Source organism: Nerophis ophidion, linkage group LG06, assembly GCF_033978795.1.
Source record: "Nerophis ophidion isolate RoL-2023_Sa linkage group LG06, RoL_Noph_v1.0, whole genome shotgun sequence".
Taxonomy (NCBI): Eukaryota; Metazoa; Chordata; class Actinopteri; order Syngnathiformes; family Syngnathidae; genus Nerophis; species Nerophis ophidion.
The window spans coordinates 66,867,299-66,886,392 of record NC_084616.1 but is presented as its reverse complement, the minus strand read 5'-3'; the positions used below and the strand labels follow the sequence as shown (position 1 = coordinate 66,886,392).

Sequence of the window (19,094 nt, the reverse complement as noted above, 5' to 3'; positions counted from 1 at the left end):
CGAGCAGGTCGAGCAGCTTTACTTCATTATTGTCAGTGTAGCGCTCCACGAGATAAACATTTTAAAAAAGGCAGAGGGATTGTAGGAAATGTAGTATTTCAAAGAAATTTTACAGGAAAATTTAACGTAAAAGTGCACACAACTAAGGAAGTGTAGATGACTGTGGACATTCCACGCGAAGTTTGCACTGCCCACAGTACACTGGAGGCTGTTAAAACCTATGTGAAGCATAACAACAACAACAGAACTGTGTATTTGTTATTGATAGGTGCATACCTTGTGTCCCCAGACTGCTGACATAACACAACACAATATCCTTCTTCCCTCTGGATGACTTCTCCATGGCCAGGAGGTCAGCATCTGTATGCACATACTTGACCTCCTCTCGTAAAATGGCACTAAAAGGGGAAATAAGACCGACATTGTTCCCCTAAGAGTTCAACAAATGTTGTACGGATATGGATATATCATATACATGCTATGGTGTCTAACATGTTCACACAAACTCAAGTATTTTGATAGATCAAAGGAATTTTGTCTATTAAGGTAACATTCTTTTTGGCCATTAATAGCCAATTGTGGCCATTAATGGCCAATTTTGGCAATTATATTTGGTTGTGTGACTCCAAAAGGATTTTTTTTTTCAACCACAGAGTTTTTTAATTTTTTTAAATTCTTACTCAAGAGGCGTAGACACAAAAAGACTTTCCAAATCTGAAGAGATTTTTCATCTGTTACAGAACCCACTCTTGAAGGTTAAAAAAAATCAGGCATTGGCCAGTTTTGATTGGTATGCGTGTGGTGTGCTAGGATAACATTAAGACAGTAAACCACACACATCATGATCCAGACTCCAGAATCTTTTGTGAACAAATGTGAAGAAAAACTTGTGGCTATTAATAATAGCCACTAAATAAATCAGACGTTACAAGTTACTAAGTATATTTTTCACTGAATACCCATTCTTACTCAAGTAATTATTTGGATGATTACTATTTACTTAACTTGAGTCATAGTAATCTAAACAAGTAACGGTAATCTTGAATACAATTTTTGGCTATTTTACCCACCACTAATGGCTGGTGCTATTAGCTTAGTACCACAAAGACCTAAACGTTATTAACCAAGCTAAATAATTCTAGCACGATGTCTCGGGAGGCCATATTTCCCCAACAAAATACATGAAGATTTTTGATAGTAAAAAGTTTGATACTTACGATTGTTTGCCAGATCTGTTTTGGAGCAAATTACCAGGACAAATTCCCTCTTACCTTACACTATTACTTATTTAATAGAAGTGGTTTTAGCAAGTAAAAACGAAAAATGCATCAAGACGTCAAGAGTGTATAACATTCTGGGAACTTTATTTTTATTTTAACCCTTTGACTGTTTGATCCAATTATGTTACATATTTTTCTTTTGAAAGTTGTGCATGCTCTACTGGTTATGTACAGTAGTTACACAACAGGGGACGGCGTGGCTCAGTGGGTGAGTGGCCGTGCGCAACCCGAGGGTCCCTGGTTCAATCCCCACCTAGTACCAACCTCGTCATGTCCGTTGTGTCCTTGATCAAGACACTTCACCCTTGCTCCTGATGGGTGCTGGTTAGCGCCTTGCATGGCAGCTCCCTCCATCAGTGTGTGAATGTGTGTGTGAATGGGTAAATGTGGAAGTTGTGTCAAAGCGCTTTGAGTACCTTGACGGTAGAAAAGCGCTGTACAAGTACAACCCATTTATCATTTATTAAACAGTAAGCCAGGTGTTGCAAAGTATGACGGCTGCCAGAAAAGCAGCAGAAGAACTAGTAGTCCCACGTCACAGTCCCATCCAATATATATCGAGTAATATATCGATATTGAAGTTACATTTTGAATAGTCATTGAGAAAATGCAAACTGAGTCGACAGTACAAGGCAAGCTTCTTATACCCAAAAGGAATTGTGTATTAGTTGCTAAACAATGGCAAAACTTAAGGATCGGTACTAAAACTTATTTCCAGAATGGCTCAAGTGCCAACGTAAACAGTGTTAAAACTAGACGGAAAAATAAGCATAAGCTAACACAACACATACACACAGACATCAAAACAGAAGCATGATCACATTGTGTAATAACGATTCCGTTACAAATTGTACTTTTTAAAATAAGTCATTTTTGTCCTGTAATACGAAGCTGCTATTAAGTTTGTAATTTGACACATTAAACAAATTTAACAAAGAATAAACATTTGTTTTACTACAAATCTTATGTGTATTCAGGCCTAATCTTTACTCCTGAACCCCAACTCCTTAATATGTATTATTTGGATGACAGCACACTTTCTAAAAAGAAAAAGAAAAACTGACATATTTGGAAGAAATTAGCCTTTAAAGGGTTAAAATAGAAACAACATTGACATGTTTGATACTTTTATTTAGTACTGAAGTTGACTGAGAAATTTAACTAAATAAAGGGCTAAAAAAATTATAACTTTTTATTTTTTTTACTTCCTGAGGCCTTTTTTCGTCGTGGCTGGCTCCAACTGCTATTAAATTCTAACCATCTGACAGAAACTTTGTTAGACGCAAAAACAAATTCCCTGGAGTGGCCAAGATACAGTGGAACCCGTTTATGTCAACGCCTTTAGAACTGGCTGACTGGTGTCAACACAAGTGGTTGTCGACATAAGCAAAACTAGCCAGGCAACTTTGCTTTTGGGGGAATTTTGCCTATCATTCACAATTCCTATGTGAGACAAGAACACATATGTTTTCTTTTTATGCATTCTCTAATTTGTAATATATATATATATATATAATATAAGAGGTGCCTAACAATGAAGCTAATGGGTGTCATCTATTGTGCCTATTAAGCCCTCTAAAAGAACTTCTAAAAAATGCCAACAATAATACATTTACTTATAGTGACCTGAATAATAACCAAGTATTTGGGATATTGTGATCATTAGGACAAATGCTGAGAAACTACTTTTAGCGGCGCCGGGATCATAGAGCACTAACTAGCTTATACAACTATTGACATACTGAGCCGGTGAGCTATTGCATCGCCTCCGACTTGGTAAAAGTTAATTCTAGATTAAAAATAATGTGTCTCAATAGTATGTCAGAAGGATGTGGCCATAAGCAAACATTGACATTTAATTTAGAACTGGGGGTAGCAAGAAAAAAACACAAAAAAAGACGCTTGTTTGCACTCACCTTTTTTTTCTTTGTTTTACCTGCGTGAGAATTATAATACATTTTTCATCCAAAACAGGAAGATATGAACATCCATCAATTGGCATCCCAGTGAGAGCAGACATAGTACAGTATGTGATTGTTATATTATGTTGGTTGTTTATTTTTCTTGTTAAGCACTTAGCAATACTGCTACTTGCTGGATCTGCTTATCACTCAGCTCATCCTCTTTATATTCAAGCTAAAAAATATAAGATTATGGATCATCATTTGTCCCAAAGTACTTCCTGTTGTCTCTCATAAAGTGTGCCCAAATTTTTAGTAGTTGTTGTTGTTGTTGAATTAATAATAAAGATTTTTTGTTGACATGGTTTTCAAGAGTTTGTGTATACAGTGGTCCATCAGGTTACAAGTGCTTCAGCTCACAGGTTTTTGGGATACAAGTGGTCTATTGACTAACTGTAATGCTGTGGGTTGCAAGCAAATATTTAGGTTATAAGATCTGATAGAACATTTACTGTAGCATCTGCAGCTGTGTTTCATTAGGCAAGAAGACTATCATTATATTCTTCATATATAATATACTAAATTGCTTTTCCCAATCCCTAGTGAAGTAAGCGGCTGTGTTGTCGGTACAATGTTCATGATAATGATTGATCATCTGCTGCAAACCTGGCTATGCGACTGCGCTGATGACAAGATTAGAAAATCCTGGCTTGAATAGTGAAGTTATTATCCGGGGTCGTGCAACCGACTATGTTTCATCTTCAAAATCTGGCTAGGTTAAGCCGGACTGCAAAGAAGAAATCCTAGATACCTTAAACATGATTTGTAGTACAGGACTCAGACTTTGAGGACATGGTCCACATAAATGGGTCGTAAACAAAGGCAGGAGTGACTCAAGCGAGTTCCACTGTATATGATTAGAACAATAGTTAGCATGAATAACTTTTTGATGACTTACAATAGGACTTCAGACACAATGGAGTTGACGTCAAACACGGTGTCCAAATCAAAACTGGAGAGCTCCTTGCCAGCCCTTCAAGAGAGACAAGTTAAAGAAACATTCACACATACTGTGATTATTGATCCAAATATTGATAGTATCAATACCAAGGTGAGTTGTGGTATCGAACCAATACTATTTTGATGGGAGCAGTACTTTGTTGCAGTTTCTCCACATTATATGTCCATCAAATTACTAGATTTTTCTTAGAGTTCGGGTTTCTCCTATTTCTCTCTATGCAAACATTCCACCTCTCTCTTGCACTCTACTGCTCACTCTGGCACATTTTGACCTCCCCCTCCCTGCTGAGAGGGAAAAGTCAGCACTGACACTAGCCTGTCATGATATTTAGATTTTTGTTGCACTGATGTTATTTTAGTTTAACAAAATATTAATTAATATTCATCTCTTTTATCAGAATCAACTAATGAGAAGCAAAATCACAAAAAATGTTGACAATGACATTACAAGTAAAAAGTATCAGTATCTGCGATACTGGCTGTTTTTACTTTGTATCGGATTAACACCAACATTCTCAGTATTGCCCAATACAGATACTTGATGTCTACAATACCACTGGCTGGGTAAAATAATCCATTTTATCGCTTATAGATCTATAGCGATTAAAGGGGTCTTACTATGATTTTTTTCAACATTTAAAATACTTCCTACATAACATGTAATGGTGGTTGTTTGGTCAAACTTTCGCATGGATTTTTTTTTAAAGATCCTCTTCAAGCCGCTTTCTGACCGTCTCTACAGGGTGCACCGTTTTATGGGTGGTCCTGTTTACGTGCCTCTACTTTGACTGCGTCTTCTCCCTGCCAGCCATGTTGGAGTTTTTAGTGCTTCCATAGCGAGTCTACTGACACGTATAAGTTCAACCTACATGCTACTTTTTATTAGAAGCTAAGGATGCATGAACGAGCCAGTCTGCTCCACAACAAAAATATAGAGAAAAATAGGTAGCTTATTGAGTCACACAAAGCTCTTAGGGTAAATGTCTACCATATACAGAGATAACGGCTGATGTCACAACTGGATAAAACATCACAAATTGGACAAATTCCAAACAGCTCATTTGGAGGAAGTATAAGGAAAGGCAAGATTATTTTATAAATATCACTGCCATGCCTACATGGTGATTTCAATTGTTCGGGACTAATGCAGATTCCCAATACACAAAACACCAAAAGGTAAGAAAAGCTGATTTTATTTAATAACTCCCCTTTAAATATTTCAATGTCGATTCACAAGGCACAATATTTTTTATAGTTAGTTTGTTTGCTTTTATTATTTTGCCTTCATGCAATTTGTAGTAATTGATTGTTACAATATAATTACACTTTAATTTGCAATTATTATTTTTATTTCAAAATTTTACTTTTGACACGTTAAGAAAGATTAAACTGTCCAAAGTTGTTTAAGGTGAAGTTAAGGCTGGACAATTATCAAATTTTAAACACAATTTACAATTTTGGCTTCTCGCGATCATAAAAATATCATGTTCCAAAAAAACGATTAAAGGCATCGTGCATGCAGTTTCCCGAGCTTTTAATGGTGAAACACATGAGGAAAAAAAGACAACGTCTGTGAGAAGTTTGGGATCTCACCATGGTTGCTATTTTTTATTCGACACAGTGCTGTAGGCCTCGTCAATATTAACTAAACTCAACAAAAAAAGTAAGGCCATATGATTTCTGCATTCAAGCGGACAGAATCACTAAATTGGCCCAAAAAACTGAATCCTCTGTTGAATGCAGAATATCACAGAAATGTACATAAAGTGTGAGTAGAACGCTGTCATTGTGAGGAGAAGGAACATTTGTTTGAGAATTAGTGTCTGGTATCGCTCATTCACCCCCAAAACACAAAACCACCCCATCCTGAACTAAAAATTGTGGAGGCGGCTACTTAAAACAGCGACTACACTACAAAGCTAAAGCTAGCAAGAACAATCCACACACCCACAACACATCTCATCTGCTTGTGTTGTTTCGAACGACATCATTGATGTAAGATTAATGTACAAACAGGACAGCAGTCGCAACTTGAGAGGGTTTTCTCTATTCTTTTTTAACAGCCTTAAGTCATCTCCAAACTCGTCAAGCTCAGAACAGCAGCCCACATTCCACTTTCACAATAGGACGTTTTCACAGCAATAACTTTTACAGGAACTTTCCCATTTACCTAGGTAAATAAAGTTCCCCCTGTGTTTCCACCAAAAACTGCATTGATTTCTTCAAGAACCTCTCGGCATTCCTGCCTGCTCAGTGGGACTTCTGGAAGGTACCGGAACCTTTTGGGGGGTGGGCTGCGCTGTCAAACCCTGATTGGTTGAACACAGTTGTGGGGGTTCATAAAACTTATTTTTTTAAACACACCACCCATTACAACACAGTATGTGCAGCGATTTGTTTATTTCTCATTTCTTGTGTATTTATTTTACAACAAACTAAACAACGGACAGAAACGAGAAAAAAGTCGAATGAAAGGAGCTTTCTAGATGCAGGAACTTTTGTCGGGCACCTTTGTGCTAAAGAACGCTGATCAGCGAAACTATCTTGGAGAGTTTTTATTTAGTCGTAGTCTTTAAACCATATGCACTTTATTGTTGTTTATTAGTTTTTTTAAATGTTATTTCATTACGCGAATCTACGAGAAGTGAACGGACTATATTAATTAATGTCCTTTGTGGTCCTTGATGTTGTTTTTTTAATGTTTCCCTCTTATACAAATGCTAATGTTTGCTATGGCAATGCATTTTTTTCCCTTGGCCTCAGTCTGGACCCCCTTTCCAGGGGCCCAGGCTGAGACTGAATTTTTTTTTTCTCACCCTCCCAGCGTTTACCTGTTTGTAAGTATTTCTGATTCTGATTTTGATTCTGACTAAAGGTATTTACAGAGAAGTATGAAGCCAAACTCGAAGCGGCAACCTCAGCGGCTTAGTATATTGACTTTGTTGGATAAATATGAAATAAAGGAGGCAGCACACGATTGGAACAAAAGTAAGTAACATCAAATTCTAACTATTTACTTTATTACATGCTGTAGAGTAGTCAGTGACATTCCATTTGTGTAGTTATTAGCCTCAACCTGAGTGAACATAATGATAATGATAAGAAGGATATGTGTTTGTGTTGTTGGCGTGATATAAACACTAACTTTTACTATTTATATATTGCTAATGGCTAACTCTCATGAATTCATCAATTACTGAGAGGACGACTTCCTGATTCAGTACACTTTATTTTTTAAATCATATCATTTTGTATATGATTGCTTGACATTTAATTTACTTAGACTTTCGTAAAAGAGCTCTGACCTAATTTTGTTGACATGTTATCAGTGTAGAACTATACTAAACCACTCTTCCATATACTACGTCATCAGCCTGGTTCATATAAAGTTTAAGTACCGATGATTGACACACACACACTAGGTGGGCAGAAATTATTCTCTGCATTTGACCCATCACCCTTGATCAGCCCTTGGGAGGTGAGGGGAGCAGTGAGCAGCAGCCCGGTGGCTGCGCCCGGGAATAGTTTTTGGTGATTTAGCCCCCAATTCCAACCCTTGATGTTGAGTGCCAAGCAGGGAGGTAATAGGTCTCATTTTTATAGTCTTTGGTATGATTCGGGGTTTGAACTCACGACCTACCGATCTCAGGGCGGACACTCTAACCAGAAGGCCACTACCCTGAATTGTAAAATGCGGTGGAAACACAAACCACACACTTCTACAGGAACCTCTTGTTCCAAGAACTAGAGGTTCCTGGACCTTCCTAAACTTTTGGTGGAAAAGGGTCTAACAACAGTGTTGTGCACAACATCCTGTCTGACTATGCTAACAAAATAATAGTTTCAAAATGCACCTTACACAAGCATAATGTACTTAAAGCACTTGTTGATACATTTACAAAATTGTTATCCTCTTGCTCAAAATTCTCCAAAGATTTTTTGCACTAATTAAAGACCATTTTATTAAATTAGATTTAAGACACAAAAAGCCCACACAAAGCTAAAAGGTAAAAAACAAGATACAAATAACTTCAATTGAAATATTTCATATTGGTATTGTTATTTACATTTATTGTTGTTACTAATATTGATTTTACTTGTTTTTTTATTACTAATTCATATCCAGTTGTTCAAGTTTTTTAAATCAGTAAATAATCGTGGTCATTACCTTGATTTCAGTATCAATCAAAAAAATTGTGATTATTATTTTTGCCATGATTTTCCAGCCCTGGGTGAAGTAAACTCAAAGTATTTTGTAACAGATTTGAGACGTCTATATTTAAGTGTTGACCAGATCGAATCATGATGAATCAATGTCATGAGCTTATGAATCCAAATTAAATCTAAGGCCATGGCCCTAGATTTAACTCATTTCATTGCAGTTACTAATTGGACCTTTTAGCGGTCTACTACCACTGGGTAACACAACACATACCTAAAAAGAAACGCAGTCTGATGAACCCTTTCTTTCATGCAGTAAGAGGGAAGCAGCTCCTTATTGCAGTTAATCTACAAACAGAAAAAACAAATTTGAACATTTTGCAACACAAATGTGTTTAACTCTAAAGCTTTATTATGTGTTACCTTGCCCACTAGTATCCCATAATCGTGCAGAACCTCTGCAGAATTGTTCAGCTCCCCCAAGAAGAGAGACACGGTTGGAGAAACTGAAGACAGAGACCATAAATACATGGTTTTTTTTTATATTGGGCTATATGATGCAATTGGTACCGTCCTGAACTGCTGAAACACACCTTGATTCTCAAAATAGATAAAGACCATCTTCCCTGCATTCAGTTTGTCATAAAAATCCACAGTGGTTAACTCAAGCAACAGGCTTGATGTGTTGAACATGTCTGCGCATCCTCCTGGATGTATGCCCAGCAGGGAGAAGGCGACATACATCCACATCATGAAGAAATTGTGCTCCCCTCTGCAAAAAAACAACAATAACGAAAGTGTTATTAGCAAATACACTTGGTTTTGAACAGTTCATACATTGTTCGGTCGGGTTAAAACTTTTTTTATGTATGTAATTGCAATGGGATACATGGCTATAGAAGGATACCCTTATGGGTATCATCTGATACCCATTTAATAAAAACTGCTGCACTTTTATATACTTCTGCATTTTAAATGAAGCTGCTAAAATACTGTAACTTGACCGCCCACTGATTTGTAATTCACATACCCTCTATGTCAGTGTTTTTCAACCACTGTGCTGCAGCACACTAGTGTACCATGAGATATTATTTGGTGTGCCGTGGGAGATAATGTAATTTCACTTAATTGGGTGAAAAATATTTTTTGCAAACCATTAATCATAATCCGCTAATGTGCCGTTGTTGAGTGTTTGTGCTGTCTAGAGCTTGGCAGAGTAACCGCGTAATACTTTTCCATATCAGTAGGTGGCAGCAGGTAGCTAATTGTTTTGTAGATTTCGGGAATGATGACCATGGTTTGCAAGTAAAAAGGTGTCTAACGCTTAAACCAAAAATAAACAAAACGCAAATGCCGCTAAGAAAAGGCCATGAAGCTTAAGGAAGGCTATGGAAAACGAAGCTAAAACTGAACTGGCTGCAAAGTAAACAAAATCAGAATGCTGGACAACAGCAAAGACTTACAGCGTGTGGAGCAGACGGCGTCCACAAAGTACATCCGTACATGCCATGACAATCAACACCAAAATTTGAGCGCAAAACAAGAACTAAAACATTACACACAGGAAAACACCCAAAAACCTTAAATTAGTCCAACGTAATGTGGCAGGCCGTGACAGTACACCTACTTTGAGACAAGAACTAGATGGATGTATGGTTGGTTATGGTTTGAATTCATATCCAACAATTGCGAGAACAACTTTTTACTGTCGGGCAGCACGGTGGAAGAGGGTTAGTGCAGGTGCCTCACAATACGAAGGTCCTGAGTAGTCCTGAGTTCAATTCCGGGCTCGGTATCTTTCTGCGTGGAGTTTGCATGTTCTCGCCGTGACTGTGTGGGTTCCCTCTGGGTACTCCGGCTTCCTCCCACCGCCAAAGACAAGCACCTGGGGATAGGTTGATTGGCAACACTAAATTGGCCCTAGTTTGTGAATGTGAGTGTGACTGTTCTCTGTCTATCTGTGTTGGCCCTGTGATGAGGTGGCAACTTGTCCAGGGTATACCCCGCCTACCGCCCGAATGCAGCTGAGATAGGCGCCAGCGACCCCCCGCGACCCCAAAAGGGACAAGCGGTAGAAAATGGATGGATGGATGGACTTTTTACCGTCATTTTTTAAATGTTTTCTGCTGGTGGTGTGCCTGGGTATTTTTTCATTGGAAAAAAACGTGCCTTGGCTCAGAAAAGGTTGAAAAACACTGCTCTATGTATTGTACTTGTACTTTAAATTGTTTACCACTATGTAATTTCAATATTGTTGTGTATTTTCCATCCTGTGTAATCTAATTGTGAATGTTAACTGCACCATAAAAGGACGACAGAAGGAAATGAGCATGGTGCTAAATCTGGTGCAGCCATCTTCCTAATGTAACTTGGTCCTCGCTTGGTCCTGCCCCACCTCAAGAACATCACCGCCCCCCTCCTGGACCCACTGCAGTTCGCCTACAGAGCGAACAGGTCTGTGGATGATGCAGTGAACCTGGCCCTCCACTTCATCCTGGAGCATCTGGACTCCCCAGGAACCTACGCGAAGATCCTGTTTGTGGACTTCAGCTCTGCCTTCAACATTATCCTCCCTGGACTGCTACGAGACAAGCTCTACCAGCTTCAGGCAGGAGACTACGGTCCATCCAGACCCACACCCCCCACCACCTGAACAGTTTTTTTCCCCTTGGCCATCAGACACGTGATCAATAACAAGATCTGATAGCTCAGTTACAGCTCATTTTATTCTATTCTGTGTTGTATGTCTTTTATGTTGCACGATTAAGACATTTAAGTCTCATCTTAAAGGCCTACTGAAACCCACTACTACCGACCACACAGTCTGATAGTTTATATATCAATGATGAAATATTAACATTGCAACACATGCCAATACGGCCTTTTTAGTTTACTAAATGACAATTTTAAATTTCCCGCGGAGTTTCATGTTGAAAACGTCGCGGAATGATGACGCGTGCTTGTGACGTTATTGGTTGCAGCGGACATATAAGACCAGCACCACACACGGCTAAAAGTCGTCTGCTTTAATCGCATAATTACACAGTATTTTGGACATCTGTGTTGCTGAATCTTTTGCAATTTGTTCAATTAATAATGGAGACTATAAAGAAGAATGCTGTTGGTGGAAAGCAGTGGATTGCAGCTGCCTTTAGCAACCAAAACACAGCCGGTGTTTCTTTGTGTGTTGTGAAGCTTTAGCGAACGTGTTTCTCTACCACATGTCAACCAGCAAGTTTTTGGATGAGAAAATTGTGATATTAAGTCTGCTCTTACCGGAGACTTGTGCGGAGTTAGCGTCCTCCTGCAGCAGCTGTCATCTTGGCTCCTCCATTGGCTTCTCTCAGAGACACTGGCGGTCAACGCAGCCCTCCGACTTACAGGTATGACTTTATAATCTCCCTAAAACACTAGTAACACAATAGGCAGACAAGGGATTTTCCAGAATTATCCTAGTAAATGTGTCTAATAACATCTGAATTGCTCCCACTGCACTCGCCTTTTTTTTCTTTTTGTAGTGCTTCACTCTAACTTTCCTCATCCACAAATCTTTCATCCTCGCTCAAATTAATGGGGAAATCCTCGCTTTCTCGGTCCGAATCGCTCTTTCTGCTGGTGGCTATGATTATAAACAATGTGAGGATGTGAGGAGCCCTACAACCCGTGACGTCACGCGCACATCGTCTGCTACTTCCGGTACAGGCAAGGCTTTTTTATTAGCGACCAAAACTTGCAAACGTTATCGTTGATGTTCTCTACTAAATCCTTTCAGCAAAAATATGGCAATATCGCGAAATGATCAAGTATGACGCATAGAATGGACCTGCTATCCCTGTTTAAATAAGAAAATCTAATTTCAGTAGGCCTTTAAAACGTATTTGTATACTCTAGCCTTTAAATAGACCCCCTTTTTAGACCAGTTTATCTGCCGTCTTTTTTCTTTTTGTCCTATGTTCCCCCCCACCCCCCTTGTGGAAGGGGTCCGGTCTGGCTGTCCAGAGTCGGGACCCAGGATGGACCGTTCGTCCAGAGTCGGGACCCAGGATGGACCCCTCGCCTGTGTGTTGGTTGGGGACATCTCTGCGCTGCTGATCCGCCTCCGCTTGGGATGGTTTCCTGCTGGCTCCACTTTGGATGGGACTCTAGCTACTATATTGGATCCACTTTGGACTCGATTCTCGCGGTTACGTTAGATTTACTATGGATTGGACTTTCCCAATATCATGCTAGATCCGCTCGACATCCATTGCTTTCGGTCCCCTGGGGTGGGTTGCCCACACATGAGGTCCTCTCCAAGGTTTCTCATAGTCATCATTGTCGTCGTCCCACTGGGGTGAGTTTTTCCTTGCCCTTATTTGGGCCCTACCGAGGATGTCGTTGTGGTTTGTGCAGCCCTTTGAGGCACTTGTGATTTAGGGCTATATAAATAAACATTGATTGATTCATTGATTGATTGCACCAGGTAAAATTCCTAGTTTGTGAACCCGTTCTCAAACAATGGCAATAAAAACTTTTCTGATTCTAAACTGCACATTGTTCTTCATATAAACAAATACAAACAAGGTTGGTGGAGTTAATAGTTATAATTAGGGCTGCAAATGAACTAAATCATGGCGACGTGAATAATAATTGTTATTTCATGTTTGCGACGTCAAGTGATTGGTATTTGTGGTAAATAAAGATACTTGATGAATTACTAACCTGAGAACATCAACGTTTGTCTTTCCAGGTGCAGAAATAGCAAGAAACCTCAGTTGTGGGGAATAAGATTAAATACATTATGATATGATAGCTCCTCCAAGAAGGTGAAAGGATGAAAAAGTGTGGCTTCTGCTAAAAAGTCCAACACAAGTGATGTGTTAGTATGCTAGCTGCCGCTTGTTTTGCCATAAAAAAAAAAGTCGGTCCCAATTTACACCCAACTTCCTGCTTGGGCTTTCACGTAGAAATATGTGATTGACTACACCGACGTTAAAACCAAAATGTATAGGTTAAAAAGACAACAACAATCAAAGTATAAAAGAGGAGCTTCTAGTAACACGTTTCAGAAGTCCAAATCGGTTGAAATGTGCTGAAATTGTTTGATCATGCTTTTATTTTGAAGGCTTTTGTTTGTATGACAAGCCACTTGACGTTTTAGAGGAAGGTTTGGATGGTGTTTTTATTGACCTTACATAACCACGTGCTTCCGACAAACCAATGAGATGCATTGTTTCAGCATTCTGGCCAATCACTGCGCTGAGGCCGCGGAGAGGGGGCGGGGTTTGTCAATTAAAGCACTGTGGCAGTGGGCGTGTCTCATGCCTGGGGTAGGTTAGGAAACTGCGCGAAATCTGTGGCTCCGGAGCAATGTGTATCCCATTGAAAGCGGCCTGTTTTCGAGCCAAAATGGCGGCGGACGAGCGCTCCTTTTCCAGTTTAAAAAAAAGGAGGCGGGTCTATAGTTGCATCACAGCTGACTGAAGGCTTCCACCCCCAACTTGTTGTTTTTGCAGAGATTGACTGGGGTAAAATTGACTTGTTTCCTCTTTTCTCTCTTGTTTTTTTTTTTTTTTTCGTGACATTTAGACAGGCTTCATTCTTTGGCCTCACCTTTTATATCAAGAAGCGGCGCGCATTTCTACTATGTCACTGACCCAGCACAAACGTGCCTTTTCTGCAAGTTTCACACGAAGCTTTTGGCGAAGCAAAGTCTGCGTTGACCCAGTTTGGGTGTGCATGATGTGTTAGTGCAAGCCGCAGCACGGGACATGTTTTGGTCGGATGAGCAGGTGACTTCCAGCGTGAAGGAGATGAGTTTCGGGGGACCGATCACGCCTGCCTTGGAGCTCAGCCTCACCGCCGCCTACACCGTCCTGTACGGGCTGCTCTTCTTCATTGTCTACCTGCAGCTGTGGCTCATCCTGCACTATGGTTACAAGCGCTGCAGCTACCAGAGCGTCTTCTTGTTCCTTTGCCTGCTGTGGGCAGCGCTCAGGACGACTCTTTTCTCCTTTTACTTCTACAATGCGGCGCAGGCCAGACAATTACAGCCGCTCACCTACTGGCTGCTCTACTGCTGCCCCATTTGCCTGCAGTTTTTCACCCTCTGCCTGCTAAACTTCTACTTCTGGCAGGTAAGAGCTCACGACTATCCATATAAAAACCCCACACAATGTCGAATATTTCCAAATACAATTTGAAATGTGGACTCGCCAGACCACAAAACACTTTTCCACTTTGCATCAGTCCATCTTGGATGATTTCGGGCCCAGAAAAGCCGGCGGCGTTTCTGGATGTTGTTGATAAATGGCTTTCGCTTTGCATATTAGAGCTTTAACTTGCACTTACAGATGTAGCGACCAACTGAACTCCTTAATATTTGCACCTGGCTCACCGACAACACGCTATCCATACACTTATGTAAAATTGAATCCATCCTATTTGGGTCCCATATCAAACTTAAGACAGTCAGTGACTTCACTATAAAAGTGGGTGACATTGTTATCACCAGGAAATATGAGACCACCTACCTAGGTTCCATTCTAGAGGCTAATCTTTCCTGTGATAAAATGGCAACCAAGGTAATCAAAAAGGTTAACCAAAGAACGAGATTCCTCTACAGAATCTCCTCTCTGGTCAACAAAAGCACCTAGCGGGAACTCTCATTCAACCCTTCTTCGATTACGCTTGCACCTCCAAAACCCTCAAATCTAGACTCCAAACATCCCAGAATAAGCTAGTTCGGTTACTTTTAGACCTCCACCCCAGATCACACCTCAATCCAACCCACTTCTCCAAAGTGGGCTGGTTCAGGGTGGAGGACAGAGTAAAACAACTTGCACTGAGCTTAGTCTATAAAATCCGCTACACCTCCTTGATACCGAAGTACATGTCGAACTACTTCCTTGAGCGCCATAACCACAACAAAAGGGGGAGCTCCACAAACCACGTTAAACCCAGATTCCGATCTAACAAAGGTCTTAACTCATTCTCTTTCTATGCCACATCAATGTGGAATGCATTCCCAACAGGTATAAAAGTAAGTGCATCTCTATCCTCCTTCAAAACCGCTCTAAAACAACACCTCCAGGCAACTTCAACACTTTACTAATACCCTCCTCCATTCACATCCCATCTCCCCGGATTATAAACAACCTAATGTAAATAATCAAATGTACTTCTAATGTATATACTTGTTCTTACGCTATCTGAACTCACTATGTTCTCTGCTGGCTGTACATATCCTACTAAATAAGACCTACACTGTTTCAATGTCCATTTCTCTGTTGATGCAATTGTTGATGACTGAAGTACTGATATCAACCAAAGCTCCTCATCCCACCCCCCGGATTGTAAATAATGTAAATAATTCAATGTACATACTATGATGATCAACCTGTGTGATGACTGTGTTATGCTGATAGTATATATTTGTACCATGAATTGATTAACGTGGACCCCGACTTAAACAAGTTCAAAAACTTATTGGGGTGTTACCATTTAGTGGTCAATTGTACGGAATATGTACTGAACTGTGCAATCTACTAATAAAAGTATCAATCAGTCAATCAATCAATCAATCAATCTGTATTTAGTGACAGTGGTTTTCTGAAGTGTTCCTAAACCCATGTGGTGATATCCTTTAGAGATTGATGTCGGTTTTTGATACAGTGCCGTCTGAGGGATCGAAGGTCACGGTCATTCAATGTTGGTTTCCGGTGTTGTACCAAAATCTGTTGTTACCCATCGAAATTTGTAACTCCAGGGGGTAAGGTTCCCATGGCGTTTATTTAATGGTTAAACGGCAAGGCCAAAGAGGAGGAGAAGAAGAACGCTTGCGTAAATGGCGTAAACTATCCTTAATGCTGCAACGTCAGTTGACAGAATTTCAGCATTAATAAATTACACAGTGACTTACTTTCATTATAGTATGAGTCCATTATATCAGCTGTTGATTCTCTCTCACACATACATTTTCCAATATAGATAATTGACGTTTCAGCATTAAGGATAGTTTACATTTACAGTACGCAAGCGTTCTTCTTCTCCTCTTCTTTGGCCTTGCCGTTTAACCATCAAACAAACGCCATGGGAACATCGCCCCCTGGAGTTACAAATTCCGATAAGTAACAGATGTCGGTACAACACCGGCCATGCCGCTTAGGAGGAGTGATTTCTCCAGATTCTCTGAAACTTTTGATGATATTATGGACTGTATATTTTGAAATCCCTAAATTTTTTGCAATTGCACTTTGAGAAACGCTGTTCTTAAACTGTTTGACTAATTGCTTACGCAGTTGTGGACAAAGGAGTGTTCCTCACCCCATCCTTTCTTGTGAAAGACTGAGCATTTTTTAGGAAGCTGTTTTTACACCCAATCATGGCACCCACCTGTTCCCAATTAGCCTGCACACCTGTGGGATGTTCCAAATAAGTGTTTGATGAGAATTCCTCGACTTTATTAATATTTATGGCCATCTTTCCCAACTTCTTTGTCACGTGTTGCTGGCATCAAATTCTAAAGTTAATGATTATTTGCAAAAAATATATATTTATCAGTTTGAACATCAAATATGTTGTCTTTGTAGCATATTCAACTGAACATGGGTTGAAAAGTATTTGCAAATCATTGTATTCCGTTTATATTTACATCTGACATAATTTCCCAACTCATATGGAAACGGGGTTTGTATGAAAGGGACAAGCGGTAGAAAAATGGATGGATATTCTAATTCATGTTGGATATTTGTTACATATTTGTGTTATTCCTTTTTATGAAGTCTTACAAAATTTTTATACTACATTGTACTTGTTTTCTTTTTTTTTTAAATAATTCAAATAAACATTCAATATGAAGTTATTATTTTTAATTAAAGTATACATTTAATGATTCCTGAGCGTGGCCACCGCTGCTGCCCACTGCTCCCCTCAAATCCCAGGGGGTGGAACAAGGGGATGGGTCAAATGCAGAGGGTAATATCACCACACCGAGCGCATACTTGCCAACCCTTCCGATTTTCCCGGGAGACTCCCAAACTTCAGTGCCCCTCCCGAAAATCTCCCGGGGCAACCATTCTCCCGATTTCCACCCGGACAACAATATTGGGGGCGCACCTTAAAGACACTGTCTTTAACGTCTTCTCTCACCTGAAAGCTTCACCCCTTAACAGCCGCGTGCTGTCCATGCGTCCGCTTTTCCTCCACATAAACAGCGTACCAGCCTAGTCACATAATAATGTAGCGTTGGATGGGTTTAACAATGGTCTTTACCCGCAGATGTCAAAAAATGCTGACCCGTTGTATGATCTGTTAACTGGTTTAGTGATAACGCAAGGCATACTTGGTCAACAGCCATACATGTCACACTGACGGTGGCTGTATAAACAATTTTAACACTGTTACAAATGTGCGCCACACTGTGAACCCACAGCAAACAAGAATGACGAGCACATTTCGGGAGAACTTCCGTACCGTAGCACAGCATAAACACAACAGAACAAATACCCAGAATCCCTTGTAGCACTAACCCCTCTGGGACGCTACAATAACATCGACAAATTTTGGAGCTCAGTGCACAAGTGCACGCACAAAGAAGGAGGCGAAGCAGAAGAACGAAGAAGAGACATGGCGACGACGAGTAAAAAAAGGAAATACGCTTGCAAGTTCCAAAATAATTGGAAAAAAATTATTTAATTTCATCCATAAAAGCTCGAAGGGGAAGGGGTATTATGCCTGCATCTCAACCACGCCCCTCAACCACGCCCCCAACACCCCCCACCCCCATCTCCCAAATTCGGAGGTCTCAAGGTTGGCTAGTATGACCTAGTCCAGGGGTGCCCATTACATCGATCGCGAGCTACCGGTCAACCGCGGAGGGTGTGTCAGTCGATCAACAGCCAGGCTTTTAAAAAAATAGACCTAAAAATTAGCGACCATCAATCTTCACCAAGACGTCACTTGATTGACATTCACGGCACCCGAGGGTCTTGTGAGATGACGCTGGCTGCTGCGAGACAATCATTAAGAAAAAAATGACGAGAGGAAAGCGAGAAACACTTTTTATTTCAACAGACTCACGCGCCGTACCTTCCGTCAAAACTCCAAAAGCCGACCTCACATTTCCTATCTTCACAATAAAAGCCCTGCTTCATGCTGCCTGTGCTAACAAAATAAAGAGTTTCGGAAAGCTGGCGTGCACAAGTGCTCAGAAAGCTGGCGTGCACAAGCGATCACTTGTGCAAAAAGTGTATGGAAGCTGGATAAATAAGATGCCTAAAACCAACCACTTTCCTGTGGTATTGTACAGAAAGGAGGACTTTTTTTCTCCTCCATTCAAAAATGTGGGCGTTATCATCACTACTGTCTGATTCCAATCAATGCAAGTCATCAGAATCAGGTAATACACCAACTTGTATTCTTGTCTTCGTGAAAAAAAGACATCTATATCTCCCGTCCAAAGGCAAAACCTAGTAACTCACTTCTAGCTGATTTTGAGAAAACAAAGGAAAACCAATCTATCTTGATGCTGTCTTACAAAGATCTACAAAGTCATCAAACGTATAGATGTTTTCTGGAGCTTTCATTTTCTTGCCGATTGAGCCATGGATTGAATCTGCTCTCATGAACGTGTGCCCTTTCTCCAGATATTTTATCACAATCTCGAGTAGGCCCCATTCTGCGTTTGCACATCGGGCAAGAGCCGTGTACAGCGTCCAGTTTTTATTTTGACCTCCACAGTTATCTGCCCAAA

The 19,094-nt window shown here is 40.2% G+C and overlaps 2 protein-coding genes across 4 annotated transcripts in view; one reads left to right on the top strand and one right to left on the bottom strand.

The window, feature by feature from the left end:
* The window catches only part of txndc16 (thioredoxin domain containing 16), a 34,027-nt gene extending 20,587 nt beyond the window's left edge, over window positions 1–13,440 (bottom strand). The window contains exons 1-7 of one of the 3 annotated variants that reach the window (XM_061904665.1): window positions 13,064–13,440; window positions 11,639–11,772; window positions 8,956–9,134; window positions 8,786–8,868; window positions 8,637–8,710; window positions 4,140–4,214; window positions 277–398 (exon numbers count right to left, since the gene is read on the bottom strand). In XM_061904665.1, coding sequence (XP_061760649.1) covers window positions 277–398; window positions 4,140–4,214; window positions 8,637–8,710; window positions 8,786–8,868; window positions 8,956–9,115 — 514 coding nt within the window. In that variant the 5' untranslated portion in view covers window positions 9,116–9,134; window positions 11,639–11,772; window positions 13,064–13,440. The remainder of the gene's footprint in view (window positions 1–276; window positions 399–4,139; window positions 4,215–8,636; window positions 8,711–8,785; window positions 8,869–8,955; window positions 9,135–11,638; window positions 11,773–13,063) is intronic. The other 2 variants (XM_061904663.1, XM_061904664.1) reach the window with 2 other exon arrangements.
* A 386-nt stretch (window positions 13,441–13,826) lies between these two features.
* gpr137c (G protein-coupled receptor 137c) overlaps window positions 13,827–19,094 on the top strand; it is a 33,821-nt gene continuing 28,553 nt past the window's right edge. The window contains exon 1 of the mRNA XM_061904661.1: window positions 13,827–14,478. Within this exon, the coding sequence (XP_061760645.1) occupies window positions 14,113–14,478 (366 nt within the window). The 5' untranslated portion in view covers window positions 13,827–14,112. The remainder of the gene's footprint in view (window positions 14,479–19,094) is intronic.